Source organism: Cherax quadricarinatus, chromosome 13 (assembly GCF_038502225.1).
Source record: "Cherax quadricarinatus isolate ZL_2023a chromosome 13, ASM3850222v1, whole genome shotgun sequence".
NCBI classification, from domain to species: domain Eukaryota; kingdom Metazoa; phylum Arthropoda; class Malacostraca; order Decapoda; family Parastacidae; genus Cherax; species Cherax quadricarinatus.
The window spans coordinates 3,380,287-3,399,623 of NC_091304.1; the positions used below are offsets into that span (position 1 = coordinate 3,380,287).

General features: G+C 38.0%; 1 protein-coding gene across 1 annotated transcript in view; it reads right to left on the reverse strand.

Annotated features, from left to right (window-relative positions):
- Positions 1-2,241: 2,241 nt before the first annotated feature.
- Positions 2,242-19,337, reverse strand: part of LOC128688672 (uncharacterized) — a 35,382-nt gene continuing 18,286 nt past the window's right edge. Inside the window, exons 4-7 of the mRNA XM_053776624.2 lie at positions 18,006-18,776; positions 10,946-13,098; positions 10,408-10,498; positions 2,242-5,368 (exon numbers count right to left, since the gene is read on the reverse strand). Coding sequence (XP_053632599.2) covers positions 5,234-5,368; positions 10,408-10,498; positions 10,946-13,098; positions 18,006-18,776 — 3,150 coding nt within the window. The 3' untranslated portion in view covers positions 2,242-5,233. The remainder of the gene's footprint in view (positions 5,369-10,407; positions 10,499-10,945; positions 13,099-18,005; positions 18,777-19,337) is intronic.

The following is a 19,337-nucleotide window of genomic DNA, read 5'->3' on the forward strand; positions in this document are numbered from 1 at the left end:
CTGTACATATAGTTATATCTACTATTTTTCATTCATCTGTATACAGTACAGTATATGTACTACATCTCCTTCAGCAGGCATAGGTAACATCTGTATTGTTTAACATAAAATACTGAAAAAATTTACACAATATGCAACATTATTTAGAGGAAAAAAATCATCACTGGAATGAGTAAATTAATTTATACAAATATTTCAAACCAGTAAAGAAAGAATAGACATTATCACAAACATATAGTATTGGTTTTACTTCAGATGTGATTCTAATATCAATTATAGTGTTTCCAACTTTTGCAATTTTGTCAACACATCACTGATCTAAAAAGTAATCTAGATCACATACATTATGTATAGGAGTGTCACTTTTCCAAATGTAGTACTGTACAGTATTAAATTAAAAGACTGATGAATACAAAATAATACTGTAACAATAATCAAATGGTTTTTTAGTATTTTTTAAATACAGTACAGAGCATCATCAGAAAAGACCAAAGTTGCAAAAATCCTAAGTAATTATAATTATCATTCCATTTAACAAATGGCTATTCAGAATGAATAATATGAACACCCACCCAAGACTATTTAAATGAAATGTTACATATGTTGTATCTATTATATATCAACTATGTACTTATTAGCAGAAAAATACACAAACCAAATCAAGTGGGGTCACAGCATTTGAAATACAAACTGTAAAAAGCTATAATATATTAATGTATACTTTCATAAAGACAGACTCCTAGATTACAACGTATCTAAATACTGTGTTTGGTATTTTGTACAAGTGCATTTGGTTTTATGAACATTTTGAACTATAATTACTATATACAAGCATACCCTGATTAACATTTCACATTAGTTCCAAGATTGTGGAATGTTAAATAGGTAGCAATAAAAGGGGTTTAAAACATCTGGGAAGGAAACAAAGTACCAAAGAGAAAACAACCAACCCTTAATTTACTGTACTTATATGGTAGTACCAATGCTATTTAATACATGCCAAATGGCCATCCATACTTGTAACACTCACCATATCTAACAGTCAGTATGATGCATGTTGTTACTTTGTAGCTAACTGTAACAGCAAGTGAGAAAGCAGGTAACAGATGATGGCAAACAGCCAGGTGGAAGGTGATAGTGAACAGTCAGAGGGCAGTGAGCATTCAAATTGCAGCACGTGGTGATGGTGAGCAGTCAGGTGGCATGTGATAGTGAGTAGTCAGATGGAAGGTGATGGCAAGCAGTCAGATGGAAGGTGATGGCAAGCAGTCAGATGGAAGGTGATGGTGAGCAGTCAGGTAGCCAGTAATGGTGAGAAGTCAGGTGGTATGTGAGGGTAAGCAGTTGGGTGTTTATTTTAAAACTCAAGAGTAAACAACCTGTTTTTTCCACGTATAATATCAGTGGTGTAACCAATTTATCCAGTTTAATTCAGCAAAATAACATGTTTCTCAACATGAAAGAAGATAAGTGTATAGGTGCCCAGCTCCAATGAGCTAACTCGACAAGCTAAACTCATCATCATCACTAAGCCTCTCTGATTCCTATAAACATTTGTAAAACTTTCACCTTATTTCAACTTCCAAATGCACAAAATATTTCATTGGGGTATTTACTAACAAATTTCAAACAAAAATATCTTGTAACATATGCCAAGCTAGTTATACAGTATAATGAACTTGCATATTAATTTGAGGAATACTTATTCATTAAGAATAATTCCAAAGAATAGGAATTTTATTGCTACTTTTTTTTTTTTTTAAATATACTGTACTTCTTATTTACCTTACCCAGGGATTGCATTTGTTTCAAACTGCATTAAGACAAACTATTAATAAGTATTTGTTGAGAAAATATAAATGGTATGCAGGATGAGATGTTGTGAGCACTGGGCAAACTCAAACATTTGAATTTCAGTAAGAAATGCCTTTGTGATGAATGGTTTTGAAAACCGACAAGTTGAAGATTGAGACACTTATGCACCATATGGGAATCTTTATTTCGGAAACGTTTCGCCACACAGTGACTTCATCAGTCCAATACAAAGCAGAGAGGTGCAAGAAGAGGCGGAGATTGAGGTAATCAGTCCCTCAGCCTGGAGTCGATATGTTCAGTTCATCAGTCTTGTAGAATATATTGTAGAATATATTGTATATTCTAGAAGACTGATGGACTGAACACATCAACCCCAGGCTGAGGGACTGATTACCTCAATTTCCTCCTCTTCTTGCACCTCTCTGCTTTGTATTGGACTGATGAAGCCACTGTGTGGCAAAACATTTCCTAAATAAAGATTCCCATATGGTGCATAAGTGTCTCAATCTTCAAGAAATGCCTTAAAATGCTTCATGCATATAGTATAAGAAAACAAAAACCTGAATCGAACAGAAAAAATTACATAGCACCTTAACACATTTTCAGTTACCAAAATTCAGGTGAATGCTGCTGCTACTCGTGCAACAGCAAATACATGTATACTGAATATTCATATACTGTACTATGTATGTATATAATACACAGCAAAAAATCCACAGACTCAGTATCATCTTAAACAATATAATCAAGAGATATTTTAATTCTGGTGTACTCAGAGGCAGGTGCTTGACAACCAAATCTTTGGAATTTCCAAGTTCTTAATATGATGAAGTACATTTTTTTTTACATCACACTGGCTGTCTTTCACCAAGGCAGGGTGGCCCCACCCCCCTTCAAAAAAAAAAAAAAGGCACATTCACCATCATTCATTCAATAAGTGTCTTTCCAGAGGTGTGTAGACATCACAGTTTGAATGGCCCCTTCCAAGCAGTAATATCACCACCCCTGCTTCAATATGCAAGCACTGTACCTCTCACTTCAGCTCAAGTCTGGCTAACTGGTTTCCTTAAATCCCTTCATGTTACCCTGTTTACATTCCAACATGTCTAAATACCTAAAACCACTTGCTGGACATTTAAGCCCCTACCACTTAAAACCTCCTTTACACCCTCCTTTCAATCTTTCCTAAGATGATCTCTACCCTTCCTGCCTTCCACTTCTGCTCCATTCTTCTAAATGCCCAAACCATCTCAACTAATCTCTGGCTAATAAAGTATCTTTTATAACTCTACACCATCTTTTAATTTCTGCAAACTAATTTCAACACTCCACCTACTTTCTTCTATGGTTCACCTCATTTTTCAGACCCATCTACCAACATATCCACTACAAAATATCTAAATATATTCACTTTCTCTATACTCCCTCCTCCCAATCTGATATCCATTTTTTTATTGCTTAAACTCTTTATTATTCATATCACCTTGCTCTATTTTGTGTTCACTCTTAGCTTACTTCTTTCATACGCCCTCCCAAAGTCATCCACAAACATTTGTAACTTCTCTTCAGAATCTCCCAAAAGAAGTGACATCAACTAAGAACAAATGTGACAAATCCTATTTCATGTCATGTTAATTATCTTTTAATCACACACCTCTCTCCAACACCCTACCATTTACTTGTTTTACAACCCCTTCTATAAATATATTAAACTGTGGTAACATCAGACATCCCTGTCTAAGACCTAATTTTGATGGAAAATGGTCCATTTCTTTCCTATATACACTATCTTGAGCTCACTCTATCATAAAAAGTTTTTACTGATGTACTACCTATTCCATACATATGCAACATCTACCACACTGCTTCACTATTCACCCTATCATGAGCCCTCTCTAAATCCAAAAATATAACTAAACAGTTTCTTATCCTTATCTAAGTATTGTTTATGTGCAACAATATAAATACTTGGTGTATACATCCCCTACCTTTCTTGATTCATTCTTGTTTCTCTACAATCCTACTGTCTGTTTATTGTCCTATACAGTAGTTCTTACTCTCTTGTCCCCCATTCTCTAATACAAAGGAACTATGCAAGCTCTCTGTAAATCCTCTCATGTATATATTGAACAAATAGACCAACCACACCAGAACTATAACACCACCAGCTTTTAACATCTCAGTTTTAATCTCATCTGTCCCAGCTGAACTACCCCCCCTCTTATTCAACCTACTGCCTCGTACACTTTTTCCACACTCACTTCTGACTCTTCCATACTCATACCAGATATTATTCTTCCCTGCTCAAGGCATGATATCACTGCCTCCCTTTCATCATCAACATTTAGTAACTCCTCAAAATTATCTTCATTGTTTCGGTGCATTCTCCTCCCCATTAAACATCCTCCCTCTTCCATTTTTATCTGGCAACTCCATTTGCTCTCCAGGCCTTTTTAGCATACAGCCTCTCATCACTCAACAATGGAGTTCTGTTCCTAAGACCACGTTGGTAAATGAATTCATCGTTACATGAGAAGCATACTATAATGGTAGTGGGTTTGTGTCAACCATCTTTGATATTGTTTTAATGTCACCTTTGCACCATTTATAACATTTCTGGTATATTTTTAAATGTTTATACAGTAATGTATTGTATATTGTAATAATCAGAATAGAGGAAATCAACTCTAATATACATTATATAGGTATGCATACTGGTCAGAGAACCCGTCCTAAGTCTGAGTCGTTGGTAAACGAGTATGTACATCTCTAAATGAGGAGAGGCTGTATTAATTTATCTCCAAAAGTACTCCTCATTCTTAGAAGAATTTGATGATAAATACCCACTCATTCTTCCACTGGTTCTTCTTCTGCACTCATTCACCATTCATTTTACCTCACTTTTTTCTCTCAATATATGCTACCTTCCATACATCATTTTTTCATTGTAAAAAAACTCTCATACGCTAACTTTTTCTTCCTTTCCAACATTTTTAAGTCATAAATAAATATATACATACATACACTGTGTATAAAAACATACATGTATCTATGTGCTCATAAATAAAATATATATTTTAGACAATCAAATTTTGCAAAGTACAGTACTAAAATAAGACCTGCAATATATATTAATTTTCATATCTTACTAAAAACCTACTACCAATCTGGAAGAATGTTGAATTTGTCTGAACACACTACTGCGCTGAACTTTTCTCACCTCTACATTTCAACCTTGCAGATATGAATCATAAGACTATATGAAAAGGCTATTAAGCTGTACTAATGGTATCACAATAAATCTAGAGTCAACGTAAGCTCAACTACAATTCATGTGATTACCACCACACAAGCCCTACTGATATTTCCAGAGATATAAAACATGCTACATCTGATAGCGTTAAGCAAAACTTGTACTTCAAGACTGATTCTGATCCATGTGGACGGAAAAGTGCAAATTTAAGTATGATAACATACTCTCAGACCTCAGACGTAGTCTCTCTGCTAAGGTAGTGGCTTCATCCAGGGAAACCATCAATTCATGTGCACTGCCCTGTATGTAAGGAAAATGATTAGGAGGAAATTAAGTTGTATTAGAACATTAGCAAATGTGAAAGCTTTGCAAAAACAGATATTGCACTGTACAACAAAGCATTACTAATAAAAGACCCACTATAAATTATGTTATTACTGTATTACCATATTTGTATTACAGTACAGTATAGTATTATACAGTACTGTACAACTTATGTTATTAGTACAAGTATATCTGTCAATAACCGTCAAGGCTTCTGGCTAACTTTACTTCTGTATTTGGTCACACCAGTTTCACCCTTGATCATTTTATGGAAGGATGCCCCTCCACTCTGCAAGGACTACTAATGTATGTCAACTGTTCAACATCATTTGATAAACTGTCCAAAATATCAGAACATATTTACTTTAAATTCAGTTTCTATTAAATATTATGCCATGCTTATTCTCTCTGCCCCTTTCTAAAAGTATAATACTATGCTGTACAGTACTATATTTAATGTAGATTCTATCTATGGCTGTTCATCTGTGACTGAACAGTTTTACTAAACCTAAACACTTGATTCTTGTAAAAAAATTCTCATTCTCATTCTCTCTCTCTCTCTCTCTCTCTCTCTCTCTCTCTCTCTCATTCATTCATTCATTCATATTCTCATTCTCTCTCTCTCTCATTCTCTCTCACTCTCATTCTCTCTCACTCATTCTCTCTCACTCTCTCTCATTCTCTCACTCTCTCATTCTCTCATTCTCTCACTCTCTCACTCTCTCACTCTCTCATTCTCTCATTCTCTCATTCTCTCACTCTCACTCTCACTCTCTCTCTGTGCACCCTACTTCTGATGCTTTTATCTAGGATAGTTGTTTCTATATACCATGCAGTGCTAACCTTCATGAATTTAGTTTTTTTTTTCTTTAACACATCAGCCATCTCCCACCAAGGCAGGGTGACCCAAAAAAGAAAGAAATACTTTCACCATCATTCAACACTTCACCATCATTCGCACATAATCGCTATCTTTGCAAAGATTATCAGATACAACAGTTTAGGTGAAGCCATTCTCCCCACATCCATTTCCTCTACAATACTACCCATGCTACTTGTCATGAGAGAAAAACTTTGAATTAATCATTCTCATTTTTTACTTTTTTTTCCCATAATTTGTATACAGATATTACATATTATAAGGTATTTCATTCTTTCTTTTACCATGTGTGTTCACTATAACTCTCATTTCAATATAAGTCCTACTTTATAAAGATTACAAAACATATCTCCAGTAAAAAAACTTTTCCTTTATCATTACTATTAAGTTAATGACTTTGTCTCCTAATTATGTAAAAGCAAAAGTTATTCTGAATGTAGAACTATAATACCTCTGTCAGTGATCCTCACATGCTCTATGTTCCACCAAGCTCCTATATTCTTTCAAATGGATAAAGCTCATTTTTTTTTTTATCAAGTTGGCCATCTCCCACTGAGGCAGGGTGACCCAAAAAGAAAGAAAATTCCCAAAAAAAGAAAATACTTTCATCATCTTTCAACACTGTCACCTCACTCATACATAATCAATGTTTTTGCAGAGGTGCTCAGAACACAGCAGCCCAGAAGCATATACAGTACGTATAAAGATATACAACATATCGCTCCAAAATGCCAATATCCCAAACCCCTTCTTTAAAGTGCAGGCATTGTACTTCCCATTTCCAGTACTCAAGTCCAGCTATATAAAAATAACCGGTTTCCCTGAATCCCTTCATTAAATATTACCTTGCTCACACTCAAACAGGTCGTCAGGTCCCAAATACCATTCGTCTCCATTCACTCCTATCTAACATGCTCATGCATGCTTACTGGAAGTCCAAACCCCTCACCCACAACACTTCCTTTACCCCTCCCTCCACCCTTTTCGAGGACGACCCCTACCCCACCTTCCTTCCCCCTACAGATTTATACGTTCTCCATGTCATTCTACTTTGATCCATTCTCTCTAAATGACCAAACCACCTCAACAACCCCTCTTCAGCCCTCTGACTAATACTTTTATTAACTCCACACCTTCTCCTAATTTCCACACTCTGAATTCTCTGCATCATATTTACACCACACATTGCCCTTAGAAGGACATCTCCACCGCCTCCAACCGTCTCCTCATTGTAACATTTACAACCCAAGCTTCACACCCATATAAGAGTGTTGGTACCACTATACTTTCCTACATTCCATTCTTTGCCTCCGCAGATAATGTTTTTTTGTCTCCACATATGCCTCTATGCACCACTCACCTTTTTTACATAAGAACATAAGAAAGGAGGAACACTGCAGGAGGCCTGTTGGCCCATACTAGGCAGGTCCTTTACCATTCATCCCACTAACAAAACATTTGCCCAACCCATTTTTCAATGCCACCCAAGAAATAAGCTCTGATGTGAAAATCCCACTCAAATCCAACCCCTCCCACTCATGTACTTATCCAACCTAAATCTGAAACTACCCAAAGTCCCAGCCTCAATAACCCAACTAGGTAGACTGTTCCACTCATCTACTAAGACTGTTCCACTTCATCAATTCTATGGTTAACCTCATCCTTCATAAATCCATCCGCTGACACGTCAACTCCCAAATATCTGAAAACATTCACTTCTTTCATACTCCTCCTCTCCAATTTGATATCCAATTTTTCTTTATCTAAATCATTTGATACCCTCATCACCTTACTCTTTTCTATGTTCACTTTCAACTTTCTACCTTTACACACTCTCCCAAACTCGTCCACTAACCTTTGCAACTTTTCTTTAGAATCTCCCATAAGCACAGCAAAAAGTAACTGTGTCAATTCCCATTTTGTATTTGATTCCCCATAATTTAATCCCACCCCTCTCCCCAACACCCTAGCATTTACTTCTTTTACTTACCCCCAGGAAGTAGTCTCCCTCTCTTCTACACATCCTAACCTGAGCCTCACTATCCTCATAAAAATTGTTTACAGCATTTAGTAACTTACCACCTATTCCATATACCTGCAACAACTGCCACATTGCTCCCCTATCCACTCTATCATATACCTTTTCTAAATCCATCAAATGCAATGAAAACTTCCCTACCTTTATCTAAATATTGTTCACACGGAGGCTTCAATGTAAACACTTGATTTACACATCCCCTACCCACTCTAAAACCTCCTTGCTCATCCGCAATCCTACATTCAGTCTTGCCTCTAGTTCTTTCAATAATAACCCTACCATACACTTTTCCTGGTATACTCAGTAAACTTATTCCTCTATAATTTTTACAATCTCTTTTGTCCCCCTTCCCTTTATATAAAGGAATTATACATTCTCTCTGCCAATCCCTAGGTACCTTCCCCTCTTTCATACATTTATTAACCCGTAAACAGTCCAAGCAAATCTACGTTCACATGTGTAGTGCTACAAAAGTAGATCTACGTTTTTTTTTTACATATTTTCAAATATAACAAAAAAAAAAGTAGATCAAAGTTTTTTTTACACATTTTCAAATGTAGAAAAACAAAAAGAAGATCTACTTTTTTTACATACCCTCAAATGCTGAAAAAACGTATATATACGTTTGGACCGTTTACGGGTTAAACAAAAATACCAACCACTCCAACACTATATCCCTCCCCTGCTTTTAACATTTCTGTCATGATCCCGACAGTTCCAGCTGCTTTACCCCCTTTCATTCTACATAATGCCACACGCACCTCCCTCACACTTGCATCCTGCTCTTCTTCACTCCTAAAAGATGTTATACCTCCCTGGCCAGTGCATGAAATTACCACCTCCCTTTCTTCATCGACATTTAAAAGTTCCTCAAAATATTCCCGCCATCTACCCAATACCTCCATCTCTTCATCTACTAACTCCCTCATTCTGTTTTTAACTGACAAATCCATTCATTCCCTAGGCTTTAACTTGTTTATCTCACTCCAAATTTTTTTCTTATTTTCATCAAAATTTCTTGACAGTGCCTCTCCCACTCTATCATCTGCTCTCCTTTTACACTCTCTCACCACTCTCTTCACCTTTCTTTTAATCTCCATATACTCTGCTCTTCTTATAGCACTTCTGCTTTGTAAAAACCTCTCATAAGCTACCTTTTTCTCTTTTATCACACCCTTCCTTCACTTCATCATTCCACCAATTACTCCTCTTTCCTCCTGCACCCACCCTCCTATAGCCACTAACTTCTGCCCCACATTCTAATACTGCATTTTCAAAATGATTCCAACTCTCTTCAACCCCCCCCCCCCCCACTACTCATACTTGCACCAGCCCACCTTTCTGCCAATAGTCGCTTATACTCACCCGAACTTCCTCCTCCCTTATTTTATACACTTTCACCTCTCTCTTACTTGTTGTCATTTTCCTCTTGTCCCATCTACCTCTTACTCGAACTGTAGCTACAACTAAATAATGATCCGATATATCAGTTGCCCCTCTATAAACATGTACATCCTGAAGTCTACACATCAACCTGTTATCCACCAATATATACTCTAAGAAACTACTTTCATTACGTGCTTTATCATACATTGTATATTTATTTATCCTCTTTTTCATAAAACATGTATTACTTATTACCAAACCTCTTTCTACATATAGCTGAATTAAAGGCTCCCCATTTTCATTTACCCCTGGCACCCTAAATTTACCTACTACTCCCTCCACAACATTTTTACCCACTTCAGCACTGAAATCCCCAACCACAAGTACTCTCACACTTGGTTCAAAACTCCCTACACACTCACTCAACATTTCCCAAAGCCTCTCTCTCTCTCCTCTACACTTCTGTCTTCTCCAGGTGCATATACGCTTAGTATAACCCCCTTTTCACATCCAATCTTTATTTTACTCCACATAATCTGTGAATTAACACATTTATACTCCCTCTTTTCCTGCCATAGATTATCCTTCAGCATTTTTGCTACTCCTTCTTTAACTCTAACTCTATTTGAAACCCCTGACCTAATCCCATTTACTTCTCTCCATTTACTTCTACCCTCTACAAATATGAAAAATAAACATCATTTAACTTACACTTCGTCTGTGTTTGCAATGATCATCACTGCGTTTAGATTTGTGCGCATCATCCCCATCAGAGCATATCTTAGAAGCTTCATTTCCACAGCTACAAATAAAGACCCTTAATATTACACCTGTTATATAAACATTAAAATTAAAACACCATTAACCCTTAAACTGTCCAAACAGATCTATATTCACATGCGTAGTGCTCCAAAAGTAGATCTACGTTTTTTTTTACATATTTTCAAATATAACAAAAAAAAAAGAAGATCTACGTTTTTTACATACTTTCAAATGTTGCAAAAACGTAGATCTACGTTTGGACAGTTTAAGGGTTAAACAAAGTCATACAATTTAGGTAACAAAAGAAGTGCAATTAAACAAAAGTTCATCAACATATTCATAAAGTATTTAATTCATTTATCTTTCATGATCTTTCTTATTTAAAAATGCAGTTTTAACCTTTAAATACATCGCCCCTAGAGCATGCAAGTACATTCTATCATCTAATCTAAGAATGATTACTGAACACCTTTAAGCAATAGCTTACTTGTAATTTTGAATGTATATGACTGGTGCTGTAGTATTTAGGAGTCGTTCATCTGTGGCTTGGGCAAACTGGCTTCTCTGGTGTTCGGTGAGAGTGTCATCAGTGTTGGTCTTACTAAGTTTATCATGAGTTAAAGCTGCAGTTGGTACTGACTCATAAATGAGAGTAACCTTATTATCACTCTTTTCTGTCTGCACTGAAACATGCTTAGTGCTAGTGTGATCAAATGGAGGTTGTTTAATATTACTTGTAGTAATGTCTGTCTGTTTTTCACTAAATAGTTTTCTCCTCATTTTATCTCCAGGCTTTATTACCATATCTTCATTAAGAGTCTTGTTATTTAATTGGCAGGATGGCATTGTTGTTGCTCTCTCTTTGGATGGACTTTTCTTGTTTTTAGGAGTGCTCCTGGGCAATTTCCCAATCTTAGAAATGGCAAACACTGATTCAGAAAGCTCCTCTAAAGAAGAATTTGTAAGCTGCATACTTGTATTTTGCTGAGAATCATGAAAGTTATTGTTCACTAAAGGAGATATGCAGTGTTTTTCAAAATCCTCTCTTGTATTGTTCCTTGATTCTGTCTTGGTAACTGTGGCAGGTCTCAATCTAGAGCTCTTAGGCACATGATTCTTAGATGATTGCTGTGCTTGACAAGGATCTGGTGATGTGATACTCGAGTCAAATTCGGAGTCTTCTGAATGAACAGACATATCTAATGCCTTTATAGGCTTCTGTCTTCTTTTCACCTTGGAACTTAGATTATTTGAACTTGTATTACTCAGCTCTTCTTTTCTTCTTTTGCTGTGGAAGATCTCACTTGTAAGATTCATCATCTGCGATTTTATGACATTCAGATCTCTTTTAAGTTTTGATATGTTATTATAAATATTAGACGAAGCTGGTGAGCTTGTAGATGTACCTGACAGGTTAGAATTGTTTCCACTAATATATTTTGCACTGTATTTGTTAGAATTTGACTGCTTCAGTAAGCCATGCTCAACAGGCAAAAGCTCCTTGCTCCTTTTAATTTGTTCTTTCCCTACCAAGGCAGCCACATCATGATCATTGCGCCAGTCTTTACTTCTTTCTTTTGATACTCGAGATCCCTTTTCTATCATTTTCCTTGAATTCATGCTTTGATTTATATATGGAGGTTCACTAACAGAATCTGTATCTTGGCTATATAGATCTCTTTCATGAACAGCTGTCTCATTTATGTCAGAGTTTCTACTCTTGTCTCCTCTACAATAATCATCTCTCAGGCTGAAGCTGGCACTCACCGGTCTTCCGTGTCTGTGCTTCTGAACAGCACTCTGCAGTTCACTCTGACCGTAATTTTTATCTATTTTATTTTTTGAACTGTTGTTGCTACTTCTGCTAGCAGATAAGGTTCTGTTTTTTCTATCAGTGTCAGTCACAGTTAAATCTGTACCTTGACACTCTCCAAAGTCTGGAAATGCCATATTAACAAGCTCACTTGATGGTGATGCACCTGCATTATCATTTGAATTTTTGTCTTGATGATGAGAATGTACACTACTTTTGGAGTTACTTTTATTTACATTCCTATTACCATTAGCATGTTCTTCAGGTGGACAGATTTGAGGCTCTGCCAATGTAGCTGATGCCATTTTACCATTACTTATAGCCTCTAAGCCTGAATGAAAGTTTGACATCTCAAGCTGCTCTGGCTGCTCAAGACTTGCATTATGGCTCATCCTCGTGCTTTGTTCTGAGCCAGGGCATCCACTGTCAAGGTCACGGACTTTAATTGTCCTTTCCCATGGCAGGCGAGGTGTCACACTGTTACTCCTCCATGAACACTTTGGAAGATCACACTCTAATCTATCAGATGGCAAAAGAGAGCTGCAGTCAACGCTGTGAACAGGCTGTGAATAATCATTTTTTTTGTTTCTTACACTTCTAGAGCTTCCACTAGCAGCATGATCTAGCATAAGATTTGTGCCAGTTTTGTTTGGAGTTTGAATATCAATAATTTGGTGGTCAGTCAAGCTGGTGACTGCATCAACATGAGGATCAAATGACTGGCTAGAATGCAAAGATACAATAGATGGAACTGGACTGACATTTGATGACTCATATGTAGCAATAGGCATGTCTGGGTCATTCAGTGATGCTTGCCATAACTTTACCTATTTGAAAGAAGAGAAAAATATAGTATTTTAGTAGTACCACCACAGGTAAAGATAATGTTATTCAAGCTACAGAGGTACAAAGTAGTGATACTGCTGGAGATGGAACAAAAGGGGATGATGCCCAAGGGAACAGTGTTGACTCGTTACCAGTAAAAACTGGTGGAAGCACTGATGTCCATACAGGGGAGGTAGGTAGTGAGGAAACAGAAAAAACTGCACCACAAAAAATTCTAGGAAACAAAATTCCAATCTGTGCAAATTCTATGCCTTGGGTATCTGCAGGCATGGCATATCTGGAAAAGCAGGTTGGACATGCACCTTTAACCATCCCAAAAAATGCCGCACCCACATGACAACAGGAGGGCGCAACTCCCCTTCCTGTAACTTATTTCACCCCGAAATGTATCACTCATCAGTCCATGAAAGAAAATGCTACAACATATACTGTCAGGCAAATCATCAAAAGGGGACAAGAAGACACAGGCCAGCTGGACTATGGGAAACAAAAGAGGGGAGCCATAACCTCTCCAGAGAAGGAGGGTTTTTAGTGCCAGGAAGGAAAAAAGACTGGCAAGAAATGACAGAAGTCCTACACCAACTGAAAACACTTCTGGAGCAGAGCCACAGTCATTGGCCTCCACTTCAGAACAACAGATATTAAAGCCAGCAAATAAAACCATTCCATCAACATAACGACATTTATCTTTGCAAACATACAGGGTCTAAAGCTATCAACAAACAACAAAATTCCTTACATCAAGGGACTGCTCACAGAGTCGAATGCAGTGTTGCAGCTTTCACAGAGACTCGCATAAAGGACCAATTTGACAACAAAATATGGATCCCAGGCTATAACCTATTCAGATGCGACAGATTAAACAGGCAACAAGGGGGGGTTGGTCTGTACATCACAGAGTTACTCATTTGCTCAGAACTACTAAACACCTCAAATAATGTATAGTTGAAGTTTTGGCAGTAAACCTGCCCCAAACATCTTGCTACTGGGAGATTTCAACTTGAGACATCTAAAATGGAGAAGTGTAGCAAATAATATTCTAGCTGAGATCACCCCAGGAGGCAGCTCAGATGAAAATTCACACACACACACACACACACACACACACACGAGCTATTAAATCTCTGTACCAAATTCACTTTAAACCAGCAAATATTAGAGCATGCATGACTAGAAAATATGGTGGACCTCATCTTCACTAACAACGATGATCTGATATGTAATATAACTGTACCAAAGACAATACACTCAGATCACAACATAATAAGAGGTGCAGACATGTATGCACAGGGATCCTGACCAGCAAAATGTGATCAGTCATGAGGGTGTCTTCACAAAATTCAACATGAATAACAAAAACATACATTGGGAACAAGTCAACCATGTCCTAAATGAAACAAGCTGGGAAGATATCCTAAATAACACGGATCTGAACCTTTGTCTAGAAAAAATTAACTCTGTGGCACTTGAGGTCTGGTCAAGGCACATTCCCCTAAGAAAAAAACGAGAGAAGACGTAAACTAGAAAGAGAGAGATGCTCCTTATACAAAGGCGAAGAATCACAGAGCTGTTGAGAGGGGCCAATATATCTGAAATAAGAAGGGAAGCACTGGTCAGAGAAATAGCAAATATCAAACTTAAGCTTATGGAATTTTACAGGAGACAAGAATCTCAGGAAGAACTAAAAGTCATAAAGGAAATTGAAAAAAAAAAAAAACTTTTTCTCTTATGCCAAATCTAAGGGTAAAACAACATCCAGTATTGAACCCCAGCTTAGGCGAGATGGGGCACACACAGATGACAGCAGAGAAATGAGTGAGATACTAAAGTCCCAATATGACTCAGTGTTCAGCGAGCTGTTCCCCACACTAAGGGTTGACAATTTAAATGAATTCTTTATGACCGAGACCCAAAATCTGGTCATCTCAAAAATCTCTGACCACAAGACTTTGAAAAGGCAATGACATGCCCAGGCACTCTGTCCCAGGCCCAGACTCATGGCACTCTGTGTTCGTTAAGAACTGCAAGAAGCCCCTGTCTTGTGCCTTCAGCATTCTATGGAGAGGGAGCATGGACACAGGGGTCATCCCACACTCACTAAAAACAACAGACATAGCCCCACTCTACAAAGGTGGCAGTAGAGCAATCGCAAAGAACTACAGACTGATACCACTAACATCCCATATCATAAGAATCTTTGAAAGGGTTCTAAGAAGCAAGATTGCCAACCACCTAGATACCCATCAGTTACACAATCCAGGGCAACATGGGTTTAGAGCAGGTCGCTCCTGCCTGTCCCAGCTATTGGACCACTATGATAAGGTCCTGGATGTTATAGAGGATAAACAAAATGCAGATGTAGTATACACAGACTTTGTGAAAGTCTTTGACAAGTGCAACCACAGTGTAATAGTGCACAAAATGCATGATAAAAAATAACAGGAAAAGGTGGTATGGATCTACAACTTCCTAACAAATAGAACACAAAGAGTAATAGTAAACAGAGTGAAGTCCCAGGCAGCTACGGTGAAAAGCTGTTCCATAAGGCATAGCACTCGCTCCCATCCTATTCCTCATCCTCATATCTGACATAGACAGAGATGTAAACCATAGCTCTCTGTCTTCCTTTGCTGATGACACCTGAACTGCCAAGACAGTGTCCTCCATCGAAGACACCGCAAGGCTCCAATCGACATCAGCCAAATTTTCAAATAGGCCACTCAAAACAATATGAAGTTTAATGAAAAGAAATTTCAACTACTCAGATATGGAAAACTAGAGGAAATTAAAACTGTATCAGGGTACACAACAAATTCTAACTGTACAATAGAGTGAAAAAGTAATGTGAAGGACCTAGGAATGATAATGTCTTAGGATCTCACCTTCAAAGACCACAACAATGTATCTACCACATCTGCTAGAAAAATGATAGGATGGGTAATGAGAACCTTTAAAACTAGGGATGCCAAGCCCATGATGATTCTCTTCAGATTGCTTGTTCTCTCTAGGCTGGAATACTGCTGTACACTAACTGCCCCCTTCAAGGCAAGCAAAATTGCTGACCTGGAGAGTATATAAAGAAATTTCACAGCACACATTAAGTACGATAAAGCACCTAAATTGCTGGGAATGGTTGAAGTCCCTTGATTTGTATTCCCTGGAATGCAGGTGAGAAAGATACATGATAATATACACATGGAATATCCTAGAGGGATTAGTACCAAACTTGCACACGAAAATCACTCCCAATGAAAGCAAAAGACTTGGCAGGAGGTGCAACATTCCCCCAATGAAAAGCAGGGGTGCCACGAGTACACTGAGAGACAACACAATAAGTGTCAGAGGCCCAAGACTGTTCAACTGCCTCCCAGCACACATATGGGGGATTACCAATAGACCTCTGGCTGTCTTCAAGAACTGGACAGGCACCTAAAATCAGTACCCGACCAGCCAGGCTGCAGTTCATACGTCAGTTTGCATGCATCCAGCAGTAACAGCCTGGTTGATCAGACCCTGATCCACCACGAGCCCTGGTCTCAGACTGGGCTGGTGGGTGTTGACCCCCAAAACCCTCTCCAGGTATACTCCAGGTATCAATAAGTGTGGTGTCAAAAAATAAGAGAATATAAATGTGAAGGAAATAAACAAAAACAAGCATAACAGATTAATGGATTAATGTTAGTACAGTATACACTGGACCCTCGGTTATCAGCCACTCCGCTTATCAGCCAACTCAGTTATCGGATGGTTTTTTGGCTTCCAGTTATTGGCCATTATTTTGCTTATCGGTTTTATGGGACGCATCAAACCATCGCCCCCAGCTGCTCGCGCGTCAGTCTGGCTTTGTCTCTGGGCAAGTGAGGAAGCTTCTGCTCATTCATCCAAACATTTTGCAGGGAGGTAGGGTGTAGCAGGGAGCGTAGGAAGAAGGCAGGGAGTGTAGAAGGCATGCAGGGAGTGTAGCAGGCATGCAGGGAGTGTAGCATGGAGGGAGTATAGCAGGGAGGCAGGGAGTGTAGCAGGCAAGGAGAGAAGTAACCCCAGAGAGGGCTTTGATACCTGAAGTCCTTATGGAGGGAGATTCCCATTCCAAACAATAATCAGTCCTCCCTCTCTCCTCCTCCTTGTCTTCCATAAGCCAACAAGAGTCTTCAATGAAGGTATGTAATAGTGATTTATATGTTCATTTATTTACTTTTAGTTCTCTTTGTTTAGTGTATGTAAAACTATAATTAACCTTTAAAAAATGTATTTTTTGTTAATATTTTTGGGTGTCTGGTACGGATTAATTGTATTTACATTAATTCTTATGGGAAATATTATTTTAATTTTAGGCCATTTCGGTTTTAGGCTGACCTTCTGGAACAGATTACGGTCGATAACCGAGGATCTTTCTTTCATGGATGATCACTAACCTCCTAATTTTTTTAAAACACACTGGCAGGGTGACCCAAAAAATAAGAAACATTTTCACCCTCGCTCTATTACTGTCTTGCCAGAGGTGTGCAGATACTACAGTTTAGATGCCCCTCCAAACTGCAAATGTCCCCACCCTCCTTCCGAGTGCAGGCATTGTACTTCTTAATATTTAAAATAATGTTTTTATATGGGAGCTTGGGAGCTTGGAAATACAAAAAAAGAATGGCAACCTTACTCTGTGAGAGTCCAAATGAATTGATCTGATTTAGGTGCAAAATAACTTAATGATTACAAGAAATGGAAATCTCATAATTTCATATACTAATTCTTTTTTAAATAAATTGAAAACAGTGCTGCTGAATCTCTATAAGCAAAATTATACTTAACACTACATTAATGTGAGTGACAGAAAAAACATTAACAGATTCTATTAAACACCAACAAATTACCAGGAAAAGAAAGAACTTGCCTTCTCCAGAGGCCCAACAGTCTTCAGCGATTCCCTCGAGTGAGCTGGACTATAAATATTGAAAGGGCTCGTCTTGATACTCTCAGTAATAGGTCTACTGCTAAATGGGCATCCCATCATAACAGGGTCCGAATCATATGCAGGTGTTATCCCTGAAGTTTCTTTAACTTTATTAAGATTCTGCTGATGAGCTTCATTTGAAACATCAGAAGAAAGAACAGAAGCTTTGCTAGTATCAGTGTGTTGCTGGTTCTTCAGAGTTCGATTTTCCTTTGTATCGAGTATTTTTGTAACATCTTTTGGCAAATCAAACTGCTCCTTCCATAACTTCTTTGGAGAATACTGCACTGTGCACATGCTTCCTTCCTTATGTATATCATCTACTTTACTACTTAAGCGACTGTGAGTCTCAGCCTTATTTGGTGCACTTTGTATATTATTATCCAAGTCATGGGACAGTTCTTCTCTTGCTTCACCAACACCTTTTTGAGTTTCATAATTACCACTATCATCTGGATTAAATTTCCTATACCCATCTGCAACAATTCTCTCATGACCTTTCTTTCCATTATCATCATCAGTGCAAAAAGTTTTATCGAGATCAGACTTAACCGGTTCACCTCTCTCTTGATGTTGTCTAGCCACAAGGTCAAGATCAAATCTACGAGCAGTTGCCTGTAAGGCTAGTCCAAGGTCCTGGAGCAAAATACCCGGTTCATGTGAGGATGCCAAGAGTGTCAGCAATGGAAACTGATACGACAAGCGCCAATACTGCAAAAAGAGAAGGATTAAGAATTCCAATTAAAGCCCTTTAGTAAGACACATGTGCAACATCTGGGTATCCCTATTGTAGACGTATTTCTTTTGACATAACTTGAATCAGAAGATGAGGTATTCAGTTCATAGGAGTAGGTGCGAACAGCACCATAGTCGGGAGATTCTGAACTTCAGAATCTCCACGACTATGTGCTCGCACCTACTCTAGGTTGAGGGAATTACTTGTACATAGTTCTGCAAGTTATGATATGCTAACACAATAGGCACTGTGTTTACTCTCATCTTGTCGGTATTATATACCATTCGTAAGCCCTTTATATAAGTATATAATCATATACTGTGGCTGTTCTTCTTACAGTATGCTAACAGGCACTGTTTTCTAACAAAGCTATATTATATAATCATACTACAGTGGACCCTCGCCTAACGAACGCATCGCATAACGTTAAATCCACCTAACGAAGCATTTGAGCCTAAAAATTTTGGCCTGCCTAACAATAAAAAACTCGCCCAACGTGATTCGTCCCGGACCTGTCCGTCCAGCCTGACTGCCTC